Here is a 24,786-nt window from a genome sequence, read left to right on the forward strand (position 1 = left end):
AACATGCGTTTGCTGTTATTCTAACCCCACATTTTAAGAATTATTTTCACGTACTTATAAATAAAAGTAAACAATTTTATATGTAGGACTAAGCAAGTAAATGTTATAAGAATATTTACATGTGGAATTATATATAAAAAAGTTAGTATTTTCGAAGATTTCAGTACCTAAAACCTTGATGGTTTGATCGTTTTTTGCACCTGTTTATTCGTTTTACTGCGGCGTCTTTGAAAATACCCAGATGGCATGACATAACATTCCTATTATTTGATAAGCTTTAGATCATTCAGTTATTAAATGTTTGAAATTATTTGTCTTTGCGGAAAACACTATTTAAAGAATATGGGGCCCTTAAGGGAATGCATACTGTAAAAAATAATTCACTCAAGTTCACAAAATTTTACTTAATAATGTATCAATTTCTGTCCACACCTGCTGAGTGAAATTTTCACTCTGTTAGTATAAGTACAAATAAAATTTTTTAGTGAAACTATTGCAACAGAAGTGAGTGAATTTTACTCAAATCCGAGTTTCTGCTAACTATCAAGTGACTTTATTAGTATGTAAAACCAATTAAGAGTTGAGTTTTTCTCTAATATGATTTAAATTTAACTATTATTGCGTAATTTTGTACTATGAAAATTTCAAAGGGGGGCGACCCCAGAGCCTCCCGCACTAGCCGCCGCTGCTTTCATTTAATTAATATCTGTACCGTCGGATGGGGTTACTTTCAATTTCAGGGGCTACTTTGACAGAAACATTGATGATCTTATTTTATATTCTTCCTTTCGACATTTCTCGAGATATTAGGCAGATATCATAATATGGCAACTCCGCATAGTTAACGCGATCATGTCTAATCGTTCTTCAGTGAACCAGTGATGTTTGGAGGGTGTATCAGGCTTTTATTTAAAAAACGATATTTTATCCCTTTTTTGAAGCCAATATCACTTCAAGCGCACAAGAGAAACTAGCACTAGGAGTAAAGTAATATATAGTCTTTGCTATAAAACCATGTTAACCCATTAATATATTAAAAACTGAAAAATATTGCATAGTAAATATGGCCGAAAATTTAAATATTCTGCCGTGGGGTAACTTTGATCGGAGTAATGGGGTAACTTTGATCGATGTAGTGAGGCAATTTTGAAAATTATCAAAGTCTGCGAAGTATCTTTAAGTACTATAAGATTTAAATTAGGGCAACCTATTCTTAATAGAAGCTGTTATTATTTTGGTGAAAACATTATTTAAAGAACTTACAACTGCGCAAAGAAAAATTGTTATTTTTTTTATTGCAGAATATTATATTTATATTTACTTTATATTTGTATAAGAGTTAAATAATATGTTTGTACGGTAAAAGATAATATTTTCTTAATATATCACTAAGTTTCTAATTTCTGGTGTCTTAATGCCATTTATAAGCTCAATTTTTTTCTTGTCATTCAGTGAGATTGTTTCGGATATATATTTTTCATACCTGGGTTAAAATAAGGGGTTACTTGTCAAATATCATGAAAATTAATGAGGTGGACAAAGTCCCCCACTCGGAGTTTAACTTTGTTTTAGTCTTCAAGAGTTTTTCAGAAACTAGCATATATTTTAGCAAAAACTGGGCGAACCGATAGCTCGGAGAAAACCGATATTGAGGTTATTCTTATAACAGATTTGAGACTAATACAAATGAAATATTATTCGACAACTTTTTATTTTTAGCAAGGTAACCCCATCCCACGGTAGTGGTTTTGCAACACTTTATATTCTCTTTAAATTTTAATTTAAATATCATTGTATTAAAGTCACAATTTACTAATCTCCCACATCGGTTTATACACAGATCCGTTTTAGAGACAATATTTTAGGTCTCGATTAAAGGAATAAGTTAACTGATCTGACGAATAGATTGCCATAATCTATATTGTATATTATAGTAAGTAAATATAGGTAACAATTTAACTATCCGTTTATTGAACCAAATATCAAACAAAGACAACGCACGGCAACCATAGAATAGGGATGGGGTCACTCAATAAAGAGCACATTTACTCCGATTTAGCTACAAGTGTGCAAATACGAGTTTATCTGCAGAATTTATTTAACGGGTATCTATATTCGAGTGAAAATACTTACTTTTAGTTCATATATTATCACAAATGAGTAAAATTATCAAAATGCTCAATATTGAGTGAAAATGTACTCAATAATTTCACTCAATGAATTCACTCCGAACCTTTATTGCTTTCACTCACACCGATTTTTTACAGTAGGTATATGTTTCTTCATTTAGGAGAAGAATAGAAATAGTTATCCTGTTTAATTTTCTTAAACTTTAATACAAAACTGTTGCATCTTTAAGGTGATTTAATCAAATTCTGACATAAAATTCTTAACTAATCCTCGAAAAATACCAGGCTTTTTAGACTTGTCGAATACATCACAGCCTCAGAGAGCAAGTTTAAAAGCTGTACCTACTTTCTCGTCGTGATCAACATCAAACAGCACACACAGAATACAAAAAAAAATTGTTTTCGGTACAGGCCGCAAATCCAATTGTTTCCTAAAACCTCTTTTATGTTTTTCTACGACTCTGTCCAGAAATTTCTACAGGTATCCGGGAAAATGTGGGAAATCTCTCTGGTGCAGATAGAACATAGAAACTTGTCATCTTATTTTTTCATGTTCTATCTGCACCCGAGAGATTTCCCACATTTTCCCGGACACCATATACAGGGTGAATCATTAATAATGGTACACAGCTTAATGGCATATTGCTAACGTCAAAATATAGTGATTGAGCCAAACATGCCTTAATCAATTATTGCTCCTTTTCGTTCCACAGGGTGTTAAAATTGAAAAAATATTTTCCTTTTTTATCTATATTTTAAGTATGTATGGACCGATTGTTTTGAAAATTTGTAGTTTTACGTTTTTTGAGGAGGCAAATACGAATATGCAAACAGTGTTGGGGTCACGTTTAGAGGGCGCTAGTTATACTGTCCTATCAATGTAAAAATCTGTCTAACTTTTTGTATTTTACAATTTTGAATTTTTTAACTATAAATTATTGAACTACGTTCAATTCTAAATAAAAAAGGTGTACTAGTTACAAATCGATAAACTAAACCGTTTTCGAGATACTGACGTTTTAAGTTTTTGAGATTCGGCGTAAATTAAATTAGAAAATTAGCAAGTCTTAAGATACCAAGCCTGAATTAAGAATTAAGGCAAACATTACAGCAATTAAAGATTTTATTATGCATATCTTAACAAATTATTAACTACCAGCAACTTCAATGCACTTTCTTAGCCTTTTATTAAGATATTCTCTTCTCTAAAAAATAACGACAAGGAAAAACTACTTCTTAATCAAATTGAGTAGAAAACAATATGGTATTGGAAAAAATAATTTTCTAATTTAATTCCAGTCGAATCTCAAAAACTTAAAATGTCTGTATCTCGAAAACAGTTGAGTTTATCGATTTGTAACAAGTATACCTTATTTATTTAGAATTGAACGTATTTCAACAATTTCTAGTTAAAAAATTCAAAATTTTAAAATATAAAAAGTTAGACATATTTTTACATTGACAGGACAGTACAACTAGCGCCCCCTAAACCTGACCCCAACACTATTTGCATATTCGTATTTGCCACCTCAAAAAACGTAAAACTACAAATTTTCAAAACAATCGGTCCATACATAGGTACTTAAAATATAGATAAAAAAAGAAAAATATATTTTTTCAACTATAACACCCTGTAGAACGAAAATGAGCAACAATTGATTAAGGCATGTTTGGCTCAATCGCTATATTTTGACGTTAACAATCTGCCATTAAGCTGTGTACCATTATTAATGACTCACTCTGTATATTTAAATAAGACAGGACACGACTGCCCTCCTCCGTTTGCTGTTCGTGATAATTACGTTTATGAAATTTAGTTGCACCCAATTTGCATTTCAGAATTCGATTTTTACTTTAACTACTTCATATCTTAGAAGAGAAGAGAGAATAATGAAATGCAACCACTCCTTCAACCTCTACGAAGATGCTACTAAACTTTCTGCGCTGTTCGGAATGCAGCTATTTGGCGGGTTTTCGTCAGCATCGGAATTAAACTCGACCAAGTTTCGGTTTATTCCATCGTTCTCTGATTTCTGAGAGAAGCGAGATTACTGCTATTTTAGTACAGTTTGGGTTTGTGTTAAATTATTAAAATAATTATAAAAATATTAATTATAATTTATATTATTATAAAATATTAATATTCGTTACACCTGTTTCATTATAGCTTGGGTATTTCTGTAGCTCTGCGACTATACAGCACTTCTGTTCGTGTTATAAGGAATAACCTTTCAACCTGTATGTTTATATAAATATTAAAGGAAATATATTTAATTATATGTAAAAAAATTAGGCTCATTCCAATTATAACGGTAATTTATGGTCTTGTAAATCATAGCTACGAGAAATATCTGACTAGTTGCCTTGAAAAATTGATATATCCTTAATCCTGAAACATTACTATAACCCCAATTTTTCTACCGGTAGAAATTTTCCATTAAAACTTTTAATTAATCGGTTTACTTAATTGGAACACGCCACGCCGCCTGAATCCGATTACACATTTTTCTTTTTGCCCTTATGGAAGTTATAACAGCTTCCAGTTTGTTAATCTCATTTGTAATCCCACTTCCTTTGCATAAAACACGTCGATTCGTAAAGATGCACCCTCATCTTGATCGGAGATAAACAATTTATTTACGTTGCAGGAGCGGTAGGCGGTGACGGCGACGATGGGGACGACAAGGAGAAGGAGGAGGAAGCCGAAAGGGAACGGCTGGAGGCCATCCGCGAAGCCGAGGAGCGCAGGAAGGAAAAACACAGGAAAATGGAAGAAGAAAGGGAGAAGATGAGGCAGGAAATCAGGGATAAGGTATGCGAGATAATTTTTTTACTTCCTACTGCATGCACGTGGCGGAATATTTCACTGTCAGCCGGCTTCTAGTGCGGTCGGGGACTTGGCAGTCGTTTGTTAAAAGTAATTTCTTGCGTGGTACACCAACAAAAACGTTCTGATATTTTCATTTACTTTTGGAATCTTCTTGTACTGAATAAGCTAAAATAATGTAAACAATTCAACTAATGTAATAAAACTTGGAAGACTGTTACTTGATTGCTATCCAATAAACTAGGAACTAATTTACTTAAAAAGTGCATGAGTGTGGGTGAGATATAAACTACATAGTGTATTATATCTTAATTATTACTACTATTCAATGACCAATGACAAAAAACATTACTTTGTACCTACTGGAAGAGAAGGACCTACTAATTTGTAGATACAGATCCTACATAAATGATTACACCTGACCAGTAATTTTGTTTGGAACAGTAATTTTATTTCCATCGCGTTGGCAATTAAACATTGGTAAAATTAAAAATTATTAACACAATAAGATGTTAATCCACCAATGGGCGATCCCACTATCTCGAGCACAGCTGCAACGTTTTGTCATTGTTTGTTATAAACGGATTATTTCGACTGAGGACGCTAAGATTTGAGGATTTTTAGTTGAGTGCCAATCGTGCATGGTTGTTTGCCTATGCTCGGCAATACGTGACTTGTAATCATTTATGAAAGTTCTGTATTACGAGCGCAAGACTAGTGTCGCACTGGGCCAAATAAATATATAACTAACGTAAAGTTCCCAGACTAATATAGTACCGCAATCACGGTATATGTCTGGTGGGTTATTTTCCTTCTGATGTTGGTTTTCTTAAATGGAAAAAAATGTAAAACAAATGTTGCAGGAAGCTTTCTACATCCTAAGTTTCAGAAATAATTAATCATCATTTTTCTGAAAAATTTATATATACAGTGTCTTCTACTTCACAACACCACCCTAATTTTTGAGGACGGGTCGATTTTTTTTTCATATTGGAATCCCGATTGTTTATACTCCAATTTCATGATCTACTTACTACATTAGTTCAAAAGAAATTGGAAAATCTTATTAGAGTATTATTTTTTAAGCTGTCTTTTTTATTATGATTTAAAGTTTGATGAGTATCTCTAATAGTAAGAGAGATATCAAAAGAAGCCGACTCATTACTCTTAATATAATCTGTAATATATTACCTTGAATTCAGTAAAATATAAATATTTTTTGTTTTCATAAATATATGTATGAAATTGTTAGAAATGTCTAAATGACGTGTGAGAGAGAGAGAGTGCAATAATTCTGATAAATAACAAAAATATAATTACGGATTTTATTTAAAGTGTATCTCTTAAAAATGAAACTAGAAAAGATAGTTTTAAATAACGCATATATTGTCAGCTTCTAAAACACATTATTTTTTTTACTTGAACTTTAGCTGTAGTAAACAGTGCAATGTTTTCACGGCCAATGCTGATATTTAATATTTTTATTTGGGAAAAAACCACTGGCTTACAATTTTTTTCCTTAAAAATTTCAGTCAGTGCTGGTACGCACGCCACTCAGAGCTAGAAATTATGCCTGTATTGAAAAAATGCGCCTTTATTAACTATCACTGCTTACTAAATATCACTGAAATATCTCAAGCGATTTTGGTAATATTAATTAATTTCCTTCTTTTTCCTAAAATGTTAACATCCCGTATTTTTGTAACGGAACATTTTTGGACCATAGTTTATAAAGCAAACTATCATTTCAAATTTCCAATGTAGAATCACACCCTTAAATATTCGCATATGATTAAGGAACACCGTATTTGCACTACATAGAAAGAGATGAGGAATTATAAAAAAATGCATAACCATATTGGTTCCTTTAGGAAAGAAGAATTTGCATCTACTGCTTTAACTGCCGATAAAATCAAAATAAGTTCGAATTAATATATGTTTTAATACTCCTGTATGTATGTGTATGTGTATGTAATAATAAATGTAACAAAAGCCGGGACGCGTAGTAATTTATTAGTTCTCGGAACGGATGGGCCAAAAAGTAAAATATTTCAGTCAACACTAATTTTATCGAAAAGTTAAGAGTCTTCAAGTAGGTTTAGCGTCGCCACAAGGCCGTCCTTTGAAGAAGGCCCCATGACATTTAGCAATATTTTTTTGAACAAGTTCACTTAGACCGTCGGGGCCATGTGTTGAGCATCTGGTATAAAGAGAAAAATCGATATTTCTAATAACGCGCGAAACGCATTCGAAAGAACACGTATGAATGCCAAGATATTTAAAGTTGTTAGAATGTTGTCAAGAAAATAATAATAGGCCAAATAGCTGTTTTTTTGGCGGATTTTCCAAGCTATAAGGATAGATTAAATGAGATTGACTAATCCGTCCCGTATTGCTATATGGAGTCACAAGAGGAAGGTATAGGGTTGTTTGTAAGTTTAGTCTCAAAATTATTTAGACAATTGTAAAAATCAGTCAATTAGATAACGATTAACATGGCATAGTTATGCCAAAGCGTCCCGATATTCAGGGTTCCCGCCAGTAAGATAAGAACATAAAAGTCAGAAATGGGCGTGTCGAAGCGAGGTGTCGAATTCAGGAGAGATCTCCGAAAAAACAGGCAGTTTTTCCTTGGGTTCCACATTGAGCAGTCTACTTAGTTTTAGAGTCTCGGGTTAATTTAGTAATGGATAAAGTCATTCCAAATTTTGCTATGGATCGCGCATTCCCTGAATCTCGGTACGTTGTCGCGTGTCAATAAATTAATTAATAATGTTGTTCGAGCCCGTTGTGTCGTTATTTTGTTTGTTTGTTTTGTTTTTATTGTTATTAAACCCCTTCCTCGAAGTTTTGGTGTTTCTTTCTTGTTCTTCCAACTTAAGTGTCACCCCATACAACCAACACTGGATTACCTTGTACATGAGCGACATACGCTAAGTGTCTGGTATTCATTCTCTGAACGTACAACATTTCTAAGTTCCCACGTATTAATTAAAGTGTAATTATAATTATAAACTCCCTTCCGAGAATTAAATAGTAGACTCTTTTACAAGTTAATATCGTTATGATACTGGTCATAACGGTAGATATATAAATGAAAAAATAACCCCTCAGGTTATATAAGTAAGTATATTTTTCAGGAACAATTTTAGATAAATATGAATAAAACAAAAAGTATTTCTAATTCTATATTCCATTGAATACATTTAAGCTTTTCTGAATGTGATTATAATGTATATTTTTCCATTTATTTCCAATTCCATTCGACCGAACAAGCGATATGGAACCCAATATTAATATTACTGTGTAATATTTTGACAGCAATTCAACAAGCTCTCAAGATTATTAATCACTGCGCACTCTAATTTTAAAATGTTTTCACGAAAAGGAATCGACACCAAATTCTCATAAAATATAAAAATATCAACCTTGCCTATTTTTCCATAACTTGTTCTTCAAATTTGTATCTGAAACTTTGCGTTTAGAAAATAGCAAATGAAAATTCAAATCGAATATAAAATATATCTAAATATATTACTAAACGTCAGAATACGAATCCGTTGTTTTCATGTTTACTGCAAGCAGGTTTTATTTTAACAATTGATCAACATTATTTTATAAACCTTAAAAATAACACGGCAACTTGCATGTTTCAGTATCAAGGAACAATTTAAAAAACGTAACACCGTTATTTGGGTACAAAGAGAATTATACTATCATCGATTTAAAATTTATATCATTACGTTGACATTTATCGTCTAGGGAAGTTAAGAGCGGTTTAAAAGCAAAAGATTGTTATTCAATTTTTCCAGGCCGCAATGATGTATCGATTTATTTCATCACGAATAAAGTGTAACAGCCATAAATTCCTATTCTTACCAAAAACAAACCTACCATGAAGAAATATGCCTGTAACCCTCACGAAAACGCGCGTGTTTGAAGGACATCGGGGTAAATAAAACACATGTTTCATAATTTGTTATTTATACAGTTCGCTGTTTTAAATTGTGTTACTTTATTTTTGTAAAATTTATCACTATTAATACCGAGATAATTTTTATTTATTTGTGAATAGTTAATTAATGAGAATTTCCTTCGTTATACACACAATAAATACAGGGTGTAACTTTGCGACGTACTTTCCTCGCGTTAAAAAAAATAATACGAGTATCATTTTTTCCTAAAACATTTCCCCTATGGGTTTTACGCGACCCAACTGTGATTAATTGGAACTAAGTAAGTATAGATTATCCAACTGGACTGATAAACTTAAATCCGGCTCCAGATGATACGATCAGTTGCCAAATATTTGCCAAATGTAAAAAAATACCGTACCTATGGTGTGTTGAAATAAAATTCCAAGAAGACCCCTGCATTACATTCTTGGAACTAACCGCATTTGTAACCTGAAGGGTTATTTCTTTAATTATCTATCTACCGTTATGACCAGTATCATAACGATTCGTGCTTTCAAAAGAGTTTACTATTTAATTCTCGAAAGGGAACTTATAATTATCATTATACTTTAATTAATACGTGGGAACTTAGAAATGTTGTATGTTCAGAGAATGAATTTCAGGCACTTACCCTCTATTGCTTATGTAGAACATAATCCAGTGGCTGGCTATACAGGGTGACACTGAAGTTGAGAGAAACAAAAGGAAACACCAAAACTTCCAGGAAGGGTTTTAATAACAATAAAGGAAACAAACAAAGAAAATAACAAACAAACACAACGGCTGGAACAACATTATTAATTGACTTATTTACACGCGACGGCGTAAAAAACGTATTTGAAAAAAACTTTATCCATTATTAAATTTAATTAATTAGCCCGAGACTCTAAAATTAAGTCGACTGCTCAATGTGGAACCTAAGGAAGAACTGACTTTTTTTCGTAGATCTCTCCTGAATTCGACACGCCCCTTTCTTGGGTCCAGACGTTTCTGTTCTTATCTTACTGGCGGGAACCCTGATTGTCGGTATGCTTTGGCATAACTATGCCATGTTAATAATTACCTAATTGACTGGACTTACATTTATATAAATGATTCTGCGACTAGGCTTACAAACAAACCTATACCTTCCTCTTCTGACTCCGCATAGCAATACAGGTCGGATTAGCCATCTCATTTAATATATTTCTGTGACACATAAGGCAAACATCTTAAGAAATTTAAACAATTTTAAGAAACGGGAGATATTTAAGAACTTCAATACTCCCTGCAAAAATCGGAATATTATTAAAAGATGAAAGCTTCGTAGAGGCTAAGTATTAGGTATTTTATATTTAAAATTATAGGTTAAAAAGTGTTATTAAATATGTAGAATACTTAATTCAAATACAACTTTGCAGGAGCTGTGTAATTTTGATAAAAAATTAATCGAAGCACGAACGGTAAAAAGGAGGGTTCTAGTACTCTTCGTCCCCCCCTCTCCCCACTTTTTGTATACGCCTACGATTCATAGATATCTAACGTGTTTCGGACTGTTCCGCTCTTATCCATTTTTATTTGCATGAAATTTAAATTTAGGGCTTGATTTATGGGATATTGCAATTTTCTTTCATATGTAATATCGACTCGTGCTGCTTTTCAATTTTTCAGTTCCTCTAAAGAGGCGAAGATTTAAAATATATCTTTGTAAACAAAATTTTAGAAAAATGCAATGTTATTTATTTGTCTGTAGCACGAAATATGTGGTTTCAGTTCGAAATTCAAGAAAAAGAATTGAATTCGGTTAAAATTAGGTACCTATATAATTTTCTGGTATGTTTGTTTCTCTATCATTAATAAAACACAATGTCATTTGGGGAAGTGATAAATATTTTGAAATCTTAATTTTTCATGCATATTAACTTATAGTATATAGTAGTATAGAAAAATTTGTGCAAAATTCCACCAGAATATTTTAAGTTTGACACTTTATATCTTGAATAAAAGACACCTAAATAGAAAATAATATAAGAAGCTATTTTAGCAAATGCTAAAGTGTGCTTAACAAACTCAAATCAACAGATCAAGTAGCTTTTTAACTGTATGTAAGGGTAGTTAAAGTAAAGTTTAGCAGAAGTGTATAAAAAGTACTTTAATTCCTTTGTTATTTATTCATATACAACTTATTTTTTATTTTTCATTTCCTTTGCAACAAACTTATAGGCGTAGAACTGCAAGAATTGTCTATTCCGTCACTCAGTATTTTCTTCCATTTTTCATCTCTTATATGTACAGGGTGGTCCACTTTTTTTGATCAAACTTAAGGAATCAATACATTATCAAAAAATTCAGAAAAATATATTTTTTTTTCGGGAAACTTTAACGTACTGTATCTCAAAAAGTAAACATTTGTCGGGTATAGTTTATTTAGCAAACTAACATTTTTTTTGATAATGTATTGATTCCTGAAGTTTAATCGAAAAAAAGTGGACCATCCTGTATAAGGTGTTTTCAAAAGAAGTAGCACAAATGGTACCGGCGAATCTTACAGATAAAAGGAACACGTTTTGCATAAAAAAGACCGTAGTTCACCTCTTAAAGGTGGGTATCCACTTGTGGCAATGATCCGTAACGTAAGAACGAACATGTTACGGCCTGTTGCAAAAGGTGACACGGTTCGCTGCGAAAGTATGTGTGGTTTTGGTCGTATCATTCATTCCGTAACGTAACAAAATAAAGTTACGAGACGACACAGGAATATAAACTCGCAGTATGAACCTCACTGCAATAATGGATTTGTCACTGCAATTGCAGTTAGCAGCAGCGTTATATATTTTTATTCATCATACAATTTTGAAGAATAAGAAATGGAAATCTCCGGAANAGTAAACATTTGTCGGGTATAGTTTATTTAGCAAACTAACATTATTTTTTGATAATGTATTGATTCCTGAAGTTTGATCGAAAAAAAGTGGACCACCCTGTATAAGGTGTTTTCAAAAGAAGTAGCACAAATGGTACCGGTGAATCTTACAAATAAAAGGAACACGTTTTGCATAAAAATGACCGTAGTTCACCCCTTAAAGGCGGGTATCCACTTGTGGCAATGATCCGTAACGTAACAACGAACATGTTACGGCCTGTTGCAAAAGGTGACACGGTTCGCTGCGAAAGTATGTGTGATTTTGGTCGTATCATTCATTCCGTAACGTAACAAAATAAATTTACGAGACCACACAGGAATATAAACTCGCAGTATGAACCTCACTGCATTAATGGATTTGTCACTGCAATTGCAGTTAGCAGCAGCGTTATATATTTTTATTCTTCATACAATTTTGAAGAATAAGAAATGGAAATCTCCGGAAATCTTTTCTTTACTCCACTTCATGGCACAAACACAGAAAAACGCACTCTTTCTAGTCACTGCAGAAAACAGACTGATCCCAGACCATATACAAATTACTGACGAAACAAAAAATAAAACAACATCACATGTGCAATAGGCAACGTTACGGCCAAAAGGGTAACCCCGTCTCAACATGTGGCAGAAAGTACTGTTGCATCCCTTTGATGCGACGACTAAAAACCGACAACTGATGGTTCGTCCCGGATTAGTTACGCGTGTCGAATTTGTTACACATATCATGCAACAATTTTCCGTCTCCACTAGCTGTAACGTAACATGTTCGGTGTTACGTTACGGGGCATTTGACACAAATGGATACCCGCCTTAAGACATATAGCTTTTCAAAATTTCCAAAAAATATGGAATAGCGGCTGTAATTTGAAAACCAAAAAAGGTATAATAGTCAAATTTTATACAAATTTTTCTGCTAATGCAACTCCCCAACAATTTTTGAAAATTTATACCCCTTGGAGGAGATTGAAATAAGCATTCCCTAAGTTATTTTTTGCTACAACTTTTTTGTTTGACAAAAATTGAATATTCCAAAAAAATACGTTTCAGATAGCCTGGTTTATTTTAAAATTTTTACCTCTCTTACTTTTTTGCTTTGAAACTAGCCGTTTATTAATTAAAAAAAAAAATAAACATTAGATCGACATGCCCCAAACAAACCTTATAATATAAAATGTGAATGAATAAAATTATTAGAGAAAGTATTTATAAAAATCTCTTCATAAAGAGAAACAGTTAATTTCTTTAATAGTCTAATCAGTTGCTGTATCTGAAAACATTACGAAGTGTTATTTGATGGAGCTAACTCATCAGACGTATTACTTCCTTTGAAATGTTACAATTTTCATTTACAAGCAACGTTAACTTTAGTATCGATTAATATGACCATAATGTAACGGCTTTACTTTCTTTAGCTTCTCGAAAAAGTATACCAAAAGTACTTTTTCACTCACCCATTGATATTCTTTGCCCTTTTCCACTTTTGAAAGCACGTATACTCTTTTCCGAATATCAGCCGCGATTTTTTGAGTAATAATTTTCCCACAGCCTCTAATCCAGCTTTTCCCACGTCTTGAGGAAGTTTTTCTTCAAATAGTTCTATCTTTGTGCCGAACAAGGCAAAACAAAGCTGAACTGACAGAGTGGAATAAAACAATTATTAGTAATTGACTTTTCTAATGTTTCAAAATTTGTTATAGAAAAAAAGTAGAATACTGTGCACTACGATAAAATAATATTTTATCAAGGAGTGAAAAATCTTCATTCACGAGGGACGAACGAGCAAGTAAATTAAATTAAAGTCGATGATATATTCAGTAGACTGTGTCAGTCAACGAAAATAATAAAAACCCTGGAAAAAGTAGCTAAAGGTATATGTATATGAAAAGTAAGTATATTTTGAACAAAAGAAAGGGTACCATAAACGTCTCGGAAAAACTGTTATAAAACTTCATTTTGAATCAAAAAAAGATTACAACTGCTTAACAGAAATAATTGCCCAGCAATTAAATGCGAAATTAAGTAACTTCTTTAAAGTAAAATTTACTCATTGATACAGTTTGCAGTTAATGAATGTCCACATTGTAATTTAAAGTTTATTTTTGTTGGACAGCCTGCAACAAGTTACAAAAGAGGCAAGGGCCTCGGTAAGTTTAAAAGTAATTTCGAAGTTTACATCGAGTTAGTTCTTAAGCTGAATCTATTTACAGATGCAAACTTGGTAGCAGTTATTTATAATGCATTACTTTCTGATTAGGTTTTCCGACGGTTTGATAATTATGAAAGATTTTCCATACGCTGCATTAATTATTGAGTAAGGAAGTAATAAATACGTTAATTAGTCTGGAATCTCAAACATAAAATACAACAAGTTAAAATAAATGGACCATCTTTTAGTTAAGATACAATACAAAGGAGAGGTTAGTTATTTTGGAGTTTTATTCATCCGATTTTAAAACAACTTGGATCAGGCTGCAGGGAAATTCTTCAATTTTTATCAGTTATAACCAGTGGCGCTCTTGATTTCCATCCAGGTAGGACGGAATAATTTAGGTAAAAATATTGAAAAAATCAAATATAGGATAGTTTTATTTTAAGTACTATTGAAATATAGGGAAAATGTGCTCAACATTATTTTTTGTGGTGACAGTCCTTCCTTCTGCTTTTCTCCGAAATAAACTTTGCAATTACATTTTCATTAAAGTGTGGTACCACTGATAACATTGCAAGTGTTGTTAGTCTGTCTTTACAATTTAACTTAAACAATCTTTTGAAAAATACACAAGAAACAATCCGTAGGAAACAAAAATTTACACCTCACGTAAACAAATTACGTTTAATAAAAAAAATACGGTGAATAGCTATGATTTGGTTTTCGGTGGACTAAACAGAGCCCAAATAGTAAATATGTGCTACTCCCACTCAGTCTTGCACTTCTGTGCGACGGTAACCATGACCACCGTTGTAAACATTACAGATTTAGGAGCGAGCTATTATACAAGGAGCCCACATATTCAGTTTTTTTTCAAATGAATTTTACAAGTCGAGTTAAATTGACTGTACATTACAAATTTAACATTGTAAACTAAATTTTAAATTAAATTTAAATTATTGTTTTACGCTCATAACTGTCTATGTTATTATGCCAGATACTTGCGTTACACAGGGTGAGAAAGAATTTTGTCAGGAACTTTTCCGATCATTCTGTAGGTAATTATTATAAATGTTAGCGAATTTTATAGCTTATAGTATAGTATGTGCAACTTGTAAGTTTATCGTTAATAATTTTTTCTTTGTATATAGAGCCATTTGTAGTTAAATTAAGAAGTGATCAATTAATAATGGGTTGGACCTGTTCCTAGCATTTACGCTGAAGACAGACCCGGTAATACTTTACCCTAGACCTTATTCGCTCTGTAGTGTCTGGTGCTATATGTATAAACAAAATGATAATTTTGCCTACAGGTAAAATTTTTAGTTTTAACATGTTTTCAAGGTTTAAAAAAGTTCCTTTAATATAGTTGAACCCTAAATCACCAGTCTGCGTGAGCATCTGAAAGATAAAGGCGGGGCCGGCGACCCAAGGTAGCAAATTTCACGACCAAGAAATAAGAATAAGATTCAAGCATAAAAGTTGCGGGAATACTTAATGTTTATTGAAATAAAAATGTAATGAAATTGTTTCCTGAAAGAGAAAGTGTCGACAGACCGATTCAACTCTTGAAATTCATTCATTTGTCTGCTTGTTATGATTTCTTTACATTTCATATATCATCCCTTAAGTTCGAGCCTCCCTATAACTCTATTAATTTTATTAGTAGGAGAAAAAGTCAATGGATCATATTTATATAAAATTATATGCTCCACAACATTTGTATGAAACTTTTTTTTAGTAGTGAGGAATCACTACGCCTCATTGTACTGTCTTTTGCGGAAATACACAAGCTTTAAGGGTATTCTTCAAATAAAAATAAACAAAAAAACTTTATATAACCCTTGGCCCTGTTTTTGAGAAATGGGTCTTCAGATATTTTGAAAAAAAAGTTAATATTATAGGAACGCGTAATGATTATAAAACGATATTAGTGACTTTGCATTTCAGTTGTTAGTTTCGTAGATATGGTGGTGCAGCCCCTTTCATAAAGCGTAACATCTAACATAATAATGAAAATAACACAATAACGATTATAATCTATTTTTTTACTACTTTAAAAAGAATATTAATTAATACATTATAGAAAAACCAAATCTGAACGAGATGGTGTTGATGAACGTTTTCTTCTCAACATAACTCTTCTTGTTACTGTAATTAATTAGATAATAATGAGGCCTCAAAAATGTTTTTTATTTTATTTTTCTGCTAACACAAAATCTAATGTTTCTTCAATAATTTCTCTTAGTTACGGCAGTCTATAGGTGATCTGATAAATAGATAAATTTTCTTTATAAAACTGAGTAATAAGACAATCATTACAGATGGATGTACAAAAATAATAGCGAATAAACATAAAAATGGTTTAACATTGTTATAGCGTAAATTATTTAAAAAAATGAACGTAAACATTAAAAAGTTTAATTAAAAAAGTGTTGTTGCTTTGAGAAAAACAGTAAAGCTATGTTTGCTATCTGATGGTGAACTAAAGTTATCCCAAAAATTGTTTATTTTCTTTTTTTTAAATTATGCGTGCTCTCTACGACATTGACAATTGAAATTCAAAATTATTAGCGTGGTGTAAGTACTAAACAAAATTATGTGAAGCTATCACAACCCGTCCTGAAATATTTTAAAAATTCGATATTTTTTTAAGGCGCATATTTCGCCACCAATGTGTTTCGGAGCAAAGTTTATACAACCTTTTTACTTATTTTTACTTGAAAAATGTCCCTTTAAAGTTTGTATGCTATCTTATGAAATACAGTGTACTGTATATGCAATAATGCTTAATGTATGTCATATTTTTTTTCTGCATTAAAAAGTTTTGACCACTTGAACAGTTAATTGAAATGTAAAAGTTATAAAACTATTACAAAGAGTATATTTTATTTAAAGATTTTTGTACCCATTTTATCAAGCATAAAGCTTCAAAGAAGCATCTGCATAACCATGTATTTGTATTTCTAATATTTTCTTTTTTGCAAATATATGACGGGGAATTTCTATATTTGACAAATGATATGTATTACAGATAAAAATATTCCATTGATTTAGTAATTCCGTAGAAAGTTTCTCGTCCCAATCCAACTTACGAATCCATATTTTTTGCATAATGAGTTTTGCAATGACTATCACTGGTCCAATAAATCCGAGAGGATCAAATAATTGAGCAATTTGTGATAGCACATTTCTTTTTGTGGGTGATAACTCATCATTTANTTATTTTATTTCTATGTACACTGTTCCAATACTCAACATCCTCCCCCGCGTTGAAGTGAAAACTTCAAAAAGAAAAAACAAAACAATAAATATAAATAAAATATGTTTATTATTTAACATTCTTGAGGAAGAGGACACAATTTTGAAAGAGGGCGCGTAATTATACCTTCACTTGTTTCAAGTTTTACGACCCTAACCTTTTTCATCAATCCAAAGGTTTAATGAAGCGATAGTGTTTTTAGAAATAGGTTTGTTAACTTTGAGTTGTTCAAATTCATCTTCAAAATGAGTTTTTTGAATAACTCTAATTATTACTGTAGGAGAAAGTTAGTGATCCGTAATTTTTAATTGAATTTTTTTTTGAATTATTAGCAAATCTAAAACAATAAGCAATAGTTCGCTGTAACCGCGAAAAATTTGAAAAGTTTGAAAATATTGCATCATTCATTACCGGGGTAGTTAACATAGTAATTTTTCTTTGTTCAGGGATTTCATCTATATTGAATATTAGCAAATTTTCTTCATTACGCCCTTTTAATTTAAAGAAAAAATCATGTAAGTACTGAGGGCCATGCCACCAAATATCATTATGTTTTATTTCATTGGGAATTAATCCTCGAGATAATAAATCAGCAGGGTTCTCTTTTGATTTAACATGACTCCAATGATATTTAGAAGTACTTCTGCGACTCTATTAGCGACAAAAATAGTCCATCGTGATGGATGTGATTTTAGCCAACATAAAGGTTATTTGCGAATCAGTCCATAAGTGAACACTGTTAACTTTAAATGAAAATACNTTTGCATTTCAGTTGTTAGTTTCGTAGATATGGGGGTGCAGCCCCTTTCATAGAGCGTAACATCTAACATAATAATGAAAATAACACAATAACGATTATAATCTATTTTTTTACTACTTTAAAAAGAATATTAATTATTACATTATAGAAAAACCAAATCTGAACGAGATGGTGTTGATGAACGTTTTCTTCTCAACATAACTCTTCTTGTTACTGTAATTAATTAGATAATAATGAGGCCTCAAAAATGTTTTTTATTTTATTTTTCTGCTAACACAAAATCTAATGTTTCTTCAATAATTTCTCTTAGTTACGGCAGTCTATAGGTGATCTGATAAATAGATAAATTTTCTTTATAAAACTGAGTAATAAGACAATCATTACAGATGGATGTACAAAAATAATAGCGAATAAACATAAAAATGGTTTAACATTGTTATAGCGTAAATTATTTAAAAAAATGAACGTAAACATTAAAAAGTTTAATGAAAAAAGTGTTGTTGCTTTGAGAAAAACAGTAAAGCTATGTTTGCTATCTGATGGTGAACTAAAGTTATCCCAAAAATTGTTTATTTTCTTTTTTTTAAATTATGCGTGCTCTCTACGACATTGACAATTGAAATTCAAAATTATTAGCGTGGTGTAAGTACTAAACAAAATTATGTGAAGCTATCACAACCCGTCCTGAAATATTTTAAAAATTCGATATTTTTTTAAGGCGCATATTTCGCCACCAATGTGTTTCGGAGCAAAGTTTATACAACCTTTTTACTTATTTTTACTTGAAAAATGTCCCTTTAAAGTTTGTATGCTATCTTATGAAATACAGTGTACTGTATATGCAATAATGCTTAATGTATGTCATATTTTTTTTCTGCATTAAAAAGTTTTGACCACTTGAACAGTTAATTGAAATGTAAAAGTTATAAAACTATTACAAAGAGTATATTTTATTTAAAGATGTTTGTACCCATTTTATCAAGCATCTTGAAAAATAAATATCCTCGCTTATATTTATTTTGTATAAAATAATATTAAATATTCTGCCAGCATCCGCCAGCATGCTTAGGAGACACATGATTGTCTCCTTTGACTGAAAAAGTACATAATCTCAAACACGAATATTTGCAGAACGTGATTGAAAAAATCTGGAAACTTATGACCAATGATTACAAATCAATTTATCACGTCGATAATAAGAATGGCAATAGAGAACTTTTAATTGTGTAAATAAGCAACAATTTGCTTTGCTAGATGGCTTGATTAATCTGATTTGATAAAAAATATTATTATGTTGATGTTTTATAAAAACATATAAGGTTTGTGGACTGTATTTTGTATGGGAAAATGCGATTTCTTCAATTTACAATAACGAGGTATTTATTATTTAATTAATGTGTTTTACAGAAAAATTACTTTTTATATAAGTAATGACAAGACAGACATACGAAGTCTCAAAACAAACAACTCCATCTTTTTTTTTTTGTTTCCAACGTTCTTTATATTATTTTATTTCTATGTACACTCGGTTCCAATTCTCAACATCCTCCCCCGCGTTGAAGTGAAAACTTCAAAAAGAAAAACAAAACAATAAATATAAATAAAATATGTTTATTATTTAACATTCTTGAGGAAGAGGACACAATTTTGAAAGAGGGCGCGTAATTATACCTTCATTTGTTTTAAGTTTTACGACCCTAACCTTTTTCATCAATCCAAAGGTTTAATGAAGCGATAGTGTTTTTAGAAATAGGTTTGTTAACTTTGAGTTGTTCAAATTCATCTTCAAAATGAGTTTTTTGAATAACCCTAATTATTACTATAAGAGAAAGTTGCAATTCCTCAATCGTGAGTGATCCGTAATTTTTAATTGAATTTTTCTTTGAATTATTAGCAAATCTAAAACAATAAGCAATAGTTCGCTGTAACCGTGAAAAATTTGAAAAGTTTGAAAATATTGCATCATTCATTACCGGGGTAGTTAACATAGTAATTTTTCTTAGTTCAGGGATTTCATCTATATTGAATATTAGCAAATTTTCTTCGTTATGCCCTTTTAATTTAAAGAAAAAATCATGTAAGTACTGAGGGCCATGCCACCAAATATCATTATGTTTTATTTCATTCGGAATTAATCCTCGAGATAATAAATCAGCAGGGTTCTCTTTTGATTTAACATGATTCCAATGATATTTAGAAGTTAAGTTTTGTACTTCTGCGACTCTATTAGCGACAAAAATAGTCCATCGTGATGGATGTGATTTTAACCAACATAAAGTTATTTGCGAATCAGTCCATAAGTGAACACTGTTAACTTTAAATGAAAATACAGACATTAATTTGTTTACTAATTTTGAAAGAAGTACTACTCCACATAGTTCCAATCTGGGTAGAGAAACGGTTTTTAAAGGGGCAACTCGAGACTTAGAACATATTAAGTTGCAAGAAACAGTTTCATCAATATATAATGCACGTAAATACACACACGCACCGAAAGCCTTCAAAGAAGCATCTGCATAACCATGTATCTGTATTTCTAATATTTTCTTTGTCGCAAATATATGACGCGGAATTTCTATATTTGACAAATGATGTGTATTACAGATAAAAGTATTCCATTCATTTAGTAATTCCGTAGAAAGTTTTTCGTCCCAATCCAACTTACGAATCCATATTTTTTGCATAATGAGTTTTGCAATGACTATCACTGGTCCAATAAATCCGAGAGGATCAAATAATTGAGCAATTTGTGATAGCACATTTCTTTTTGTGGGTGATAACTCATCATTTAATAATGGCACGCTAATTTTAAAATTATCCGAATTTGGATTCCATGATAGACCGAGAACTTTATTTGAGACATTATCGGCTTTGATATCAAATATATTAGATTGATTTGTTTCACAAAACGTATTCAAGAATTCCTGTGAATTCGAACACCATTTGTGCAATTTAAATTTTGCTAATTGTAACATTTCTAGAAGTTCATTTTTAACTTTTACCAATGTTTCAAAATCATTGGCACCGAATAATATGTCGTCTACATAACATTGTGTGAGTATCATTTGTGAAGCGAGTGGAAAATGAACCCTATGTTGATTTGCTAATTCGACTAAGCATCTAGTTGCTAAGTACGGAGCCGAATTAGTACCGTAAGTTACGGTTTGTAACTCTATACATTTTAATTCTTCATTGGGATGATCTCTCCATAATATATTTTGTAAAAATAATTGAGATGGATTAATTTTTATTTGTCGGTACATTTTCTCTATGTCCGTTATTGCTACAAACTCAAACGTTCTGAATCTACATAAAATGTCAAATAGTTCGGGTTGAACTGTGAAACCTTTCAACATAATATCATTTAAAGAATAACCAGTTCTTAAAGTTTTCATTGAAGCATCAAATACTACTCTGAGTTTAGTAGTGACCGATGTTTCTCTGATTACACAATGGTGAGGTAAGAAATTTTTATTTTTTATCTCTAACGGTACATATTTACCGTGATTTAAAGAAATATATTCATCTATAAATGCTTTATATTGAGAGAACAATCCTTTATCTCTTTCAAATCTTTTTTCTAACAAAAAAAATCTTTTGCTAGCAGGAGGTTTGCATTAGTAAAATTTTGTTTGATAGGGTATTTTGCATTAGTTAGTAGTAATTAGTAATGTGAGTGCTTCATACGCATAACAGTTTTTTTTGACTTGATCTTTTGTAGTAGTTGTAGAATCACTAAATTCACAGTCCATTTGCTTACAATTTTTTGGTCACCTAATTTTAAATATTTATTTGAATTGCGAAGTTGCAGATTTACTTGAAATGAGCCATCTACTAAATGCTTAGCTGTGCTTTTAAATATTTCTTCACATTTTTCATCTTCTGGAGATAAAATACGCTTACTTTCAATTTCCTCCTGTTGCCAGAATTTTGGTAGGAGGTCATTTAAATTACAAATATGTGAGCACAAAGAAACACTGGTATTTGTATAATAATTATTTAATACCGGACCTGCAATAACCCAACCAAAATGAGTATTTTGCAAAGTAGGCATTTTACTTCCTAAGTGAATTATACCTGGGAGAATAATGTCATAATAAACATCCGAACCTAATAGTAAATCTATTTTCGATGTAATATTAAATGTGGAGTCTGCTAAGTTAATATTTTCAGGAATCGGTAAATTATTTTTGTCAATAGTGAATTGAGGTAATGAGCAAGTAACTTTTGGTAATATTGCACATGAAACGTTAAAGCTTTTATTTATTTCTATTTTAGAATGAATATCAATATCTACCATGTGTTTTAAAAATACCTGTGTATTGGAAACACCTGAAATGTGAATATTTGTTTTATACGGGGTGTAGTTTAGTTTGTTAACTAAATCTTGCGATATAAATGAGGTTTGGCTTCCACTATCTAAGAGAGCTTTTGCTTGTATAGGTGTTCCGTCTGTTGATATAACTGTTACATTAGCTGTTGCTAATAGCACCTGTATTCCTCTTGTATAGAGACTCGAGTGAGTAGTGACGGATGAAATTTGCGAAACTTCTTGAGAATTATTATTTGAATTAACGTTAGGGGCTAAATTTTGATTTACTAAATTTGTCCCACTTGATTGAGCGACATTTTTTGACGATTTTGAGTTATCATTAGGGTGTAAAAGAGAATGATGGTCACCTTGGCAAATTGCACATTTTCGAGATGTACAATTTTCTAGGGAATGCCTTGAACCAAAACAGTTTAAGCAAAGTTTATTTGTTTGAATAAACTGATGCCTTTTGTGACAAGGAAGCGCTTTGAATTTGAAACATCTATAAATATTATGATTTGTCAATTTACAAAAGTGACATTTAAATTTGTTATTTGTGTCTGATGAAGTATTTGCTATGTGAGAAGCCGTTTTCTTTGTGTCCGATGAAGATAAATTTTCAAAAGCTATACATCGTTTTTCAAGGAAAGTGAAAAATTCTTTAAGTGTGGGAAGTTCTGTTGAACTTTTTTCTAATTCGTATGCTTTGCGTGTGTCAAAATCTAGTTTTTGACTAAAGCTATAGATAAGTAATAGATCCCACTCCTTTGTATTGACTTTTAATGCTTCTAATGAATTTAAATGTTGATTTATATGAATTAAAAATTGTCTCAAATTATAAGCTGTACATTTATTTATGGGGGGAATATCTAATATATTTTTAATGTGCTTATTTATTATTATTAGTTTATTATCATACCTCTCATTTAATATGCCTAATGCTCTTTCATAGTTTTCGTTAATTAGTTCTAGTTTATTTATTAAATTTAATGGTTCAGCTTGTAAAGTGGATTTCAAATATACAAACTTCTGTACATCTGTTAATTGAGAGTTGCTATGAATTAGTGACGTAAATAAATCTATAAATGATTTCCATTCTTCATATTTTCCTGAAAATGAAGGCAAATTTACGTTTGGTAATTTTACTTGACCGGTACTCATATTTGAGTTTTGTTGCAGAGGGGGGTTCCGAGAATTGGAAAGACTTATGTCGGGCACCACACTCGACTGAATTTTTGTTTTTATAGCGGCATGGATAGTAAAAAATTTATTTTCTGTGTCAATTCTATCCTGCTCTTGAGACTCATCGATCTCCTCTATCTTGTCTTGTACATCAGAATATTTTTCAAAAGCTTTAATTAATGCAGTTTCTCATATAACATATTCGCTAACATCGATATTTTGATTTTTATTCTTATTTAAAAATGTTTCAATTCTAGTGATAGTGCCTTTCATAGTACCTCTTTGTTTAATTAAAGCTTCCATATTTAGTATTTGGACTAACTAAAAGTATTTAACAATTTAACAAAATGACAGCTAAATGACAGTAATTAAATTGAAATTATATTTCAAAGGGAGCGTCTATACTTCTCTAATCTAGGGGAGCGTCTGACCTTGAATCTGAAATTATTGCACCTGCGAATTCTACACTATGGGCAGCGTGAATATGCGAGAAGTGCGGGAGCCTCGGGATTCCTGGATTCAATTGTGAGAAAAGTGCGGGAGCCTCGGGATTCTTGCATTCGAATAATTTCTCTACTATATGGAAAAATTACAATACAAATGTGCATAAATACACATATTACCTATGCACACTCTGAAACTCGACATACATACACGTTATCACATCTTAATTCTACAAGTGAAAAAGAATCGTTTTAAGGTGTTCTGTATAAATTATTTGTTATTAAAAATATGAGTACAATGTTACTATGAACGAGTGGCATAAAAGTACATTCACGATTTAAATTAAAAAGAGTATTGGCATTTTACTGATAGATGGCGCCACTTACATCTTGCCAACATGGTCGCATCTTATATTATTAACCCTCGTCGTTTAGACTACTTATTTACTCTGGTTTCACCTCACATCCAATAAATCTTTCGCCTTTTACTAAAGATTTCCGTGGGGTGGAGCACTCAAATGAGTGTATAAATAATTTTTTTGTGCCCGGTGGAAACTGGGCCTGCAATTTTAAATAAACAGAAGTCCATCGTAAACGTGTACCTTGTCCTTAATAAATAGCTAATGCCTTTATTAGTATAAAGTCTAAAATGCGGTAATGTACAGAATGTACTTTGACTTTTGTAACTTTGTACACTGACGCTTTGACAACCTTTGCTATTTTGAGATTGTGTATAGTTTATACATACAGGGTGTCTCACGGTCCATTAGAATTATTTCAGAGACTACTTCGATTTGAATTTAGAAAATTTGGGATACCGGGTTTTCGGACATGCCCTTCTCAACTAAAATAATGGCGTCCACG

At 31.5% G+C, this 24,786-nt stretch overlaps 1 protein-coding gene and 1 non-coding gene across 2 annotated transcripts in view; both read left to right on the top strand.

Annotated features, from left to right (window-relative positions):
* Positions 1-24,786, top strand: part of LOC108905962 (complexin) — a 1,206,537-nt gene that overhangs the window by 1,054,358 nt on the left and 127,393 nt on the right. The window contains exon 6 of the mRNA XM_018709052.1: positions 4,778-4,941. Within this exon, the coding sequence (XP_018564568.1) occupies positions 4,778-4,941 (164 nt within the window). The remainder of the gene's footprint in view (positions 1-4,777; positions 4,942-24,786) is intronic.
* Positions 24,367-24,484, top strand: LOC111693151. Its single transcript, XR_002763356.1, has one exon. It is a non-coding gene; the product is annotated as a U5 spliceosomal RNA (small nuclear RNA).

Source organism: Anoplophora glabripennis, unplaced genomic scaffold, assembly GCF_000390285.2.
Source record: "Anoplophora glabripennis isolate ALB-LARVAE unplaced genomic scaffold, Agla_2.0 scaffold26, whole genome shotgun sequence".
Lineage (NCBI taxonomy): Eukaryota > Metazoa > Arthropoda > Insecta > Coleoptera > Cerambycidae > Anoplophora > Anoplophora glabripennis.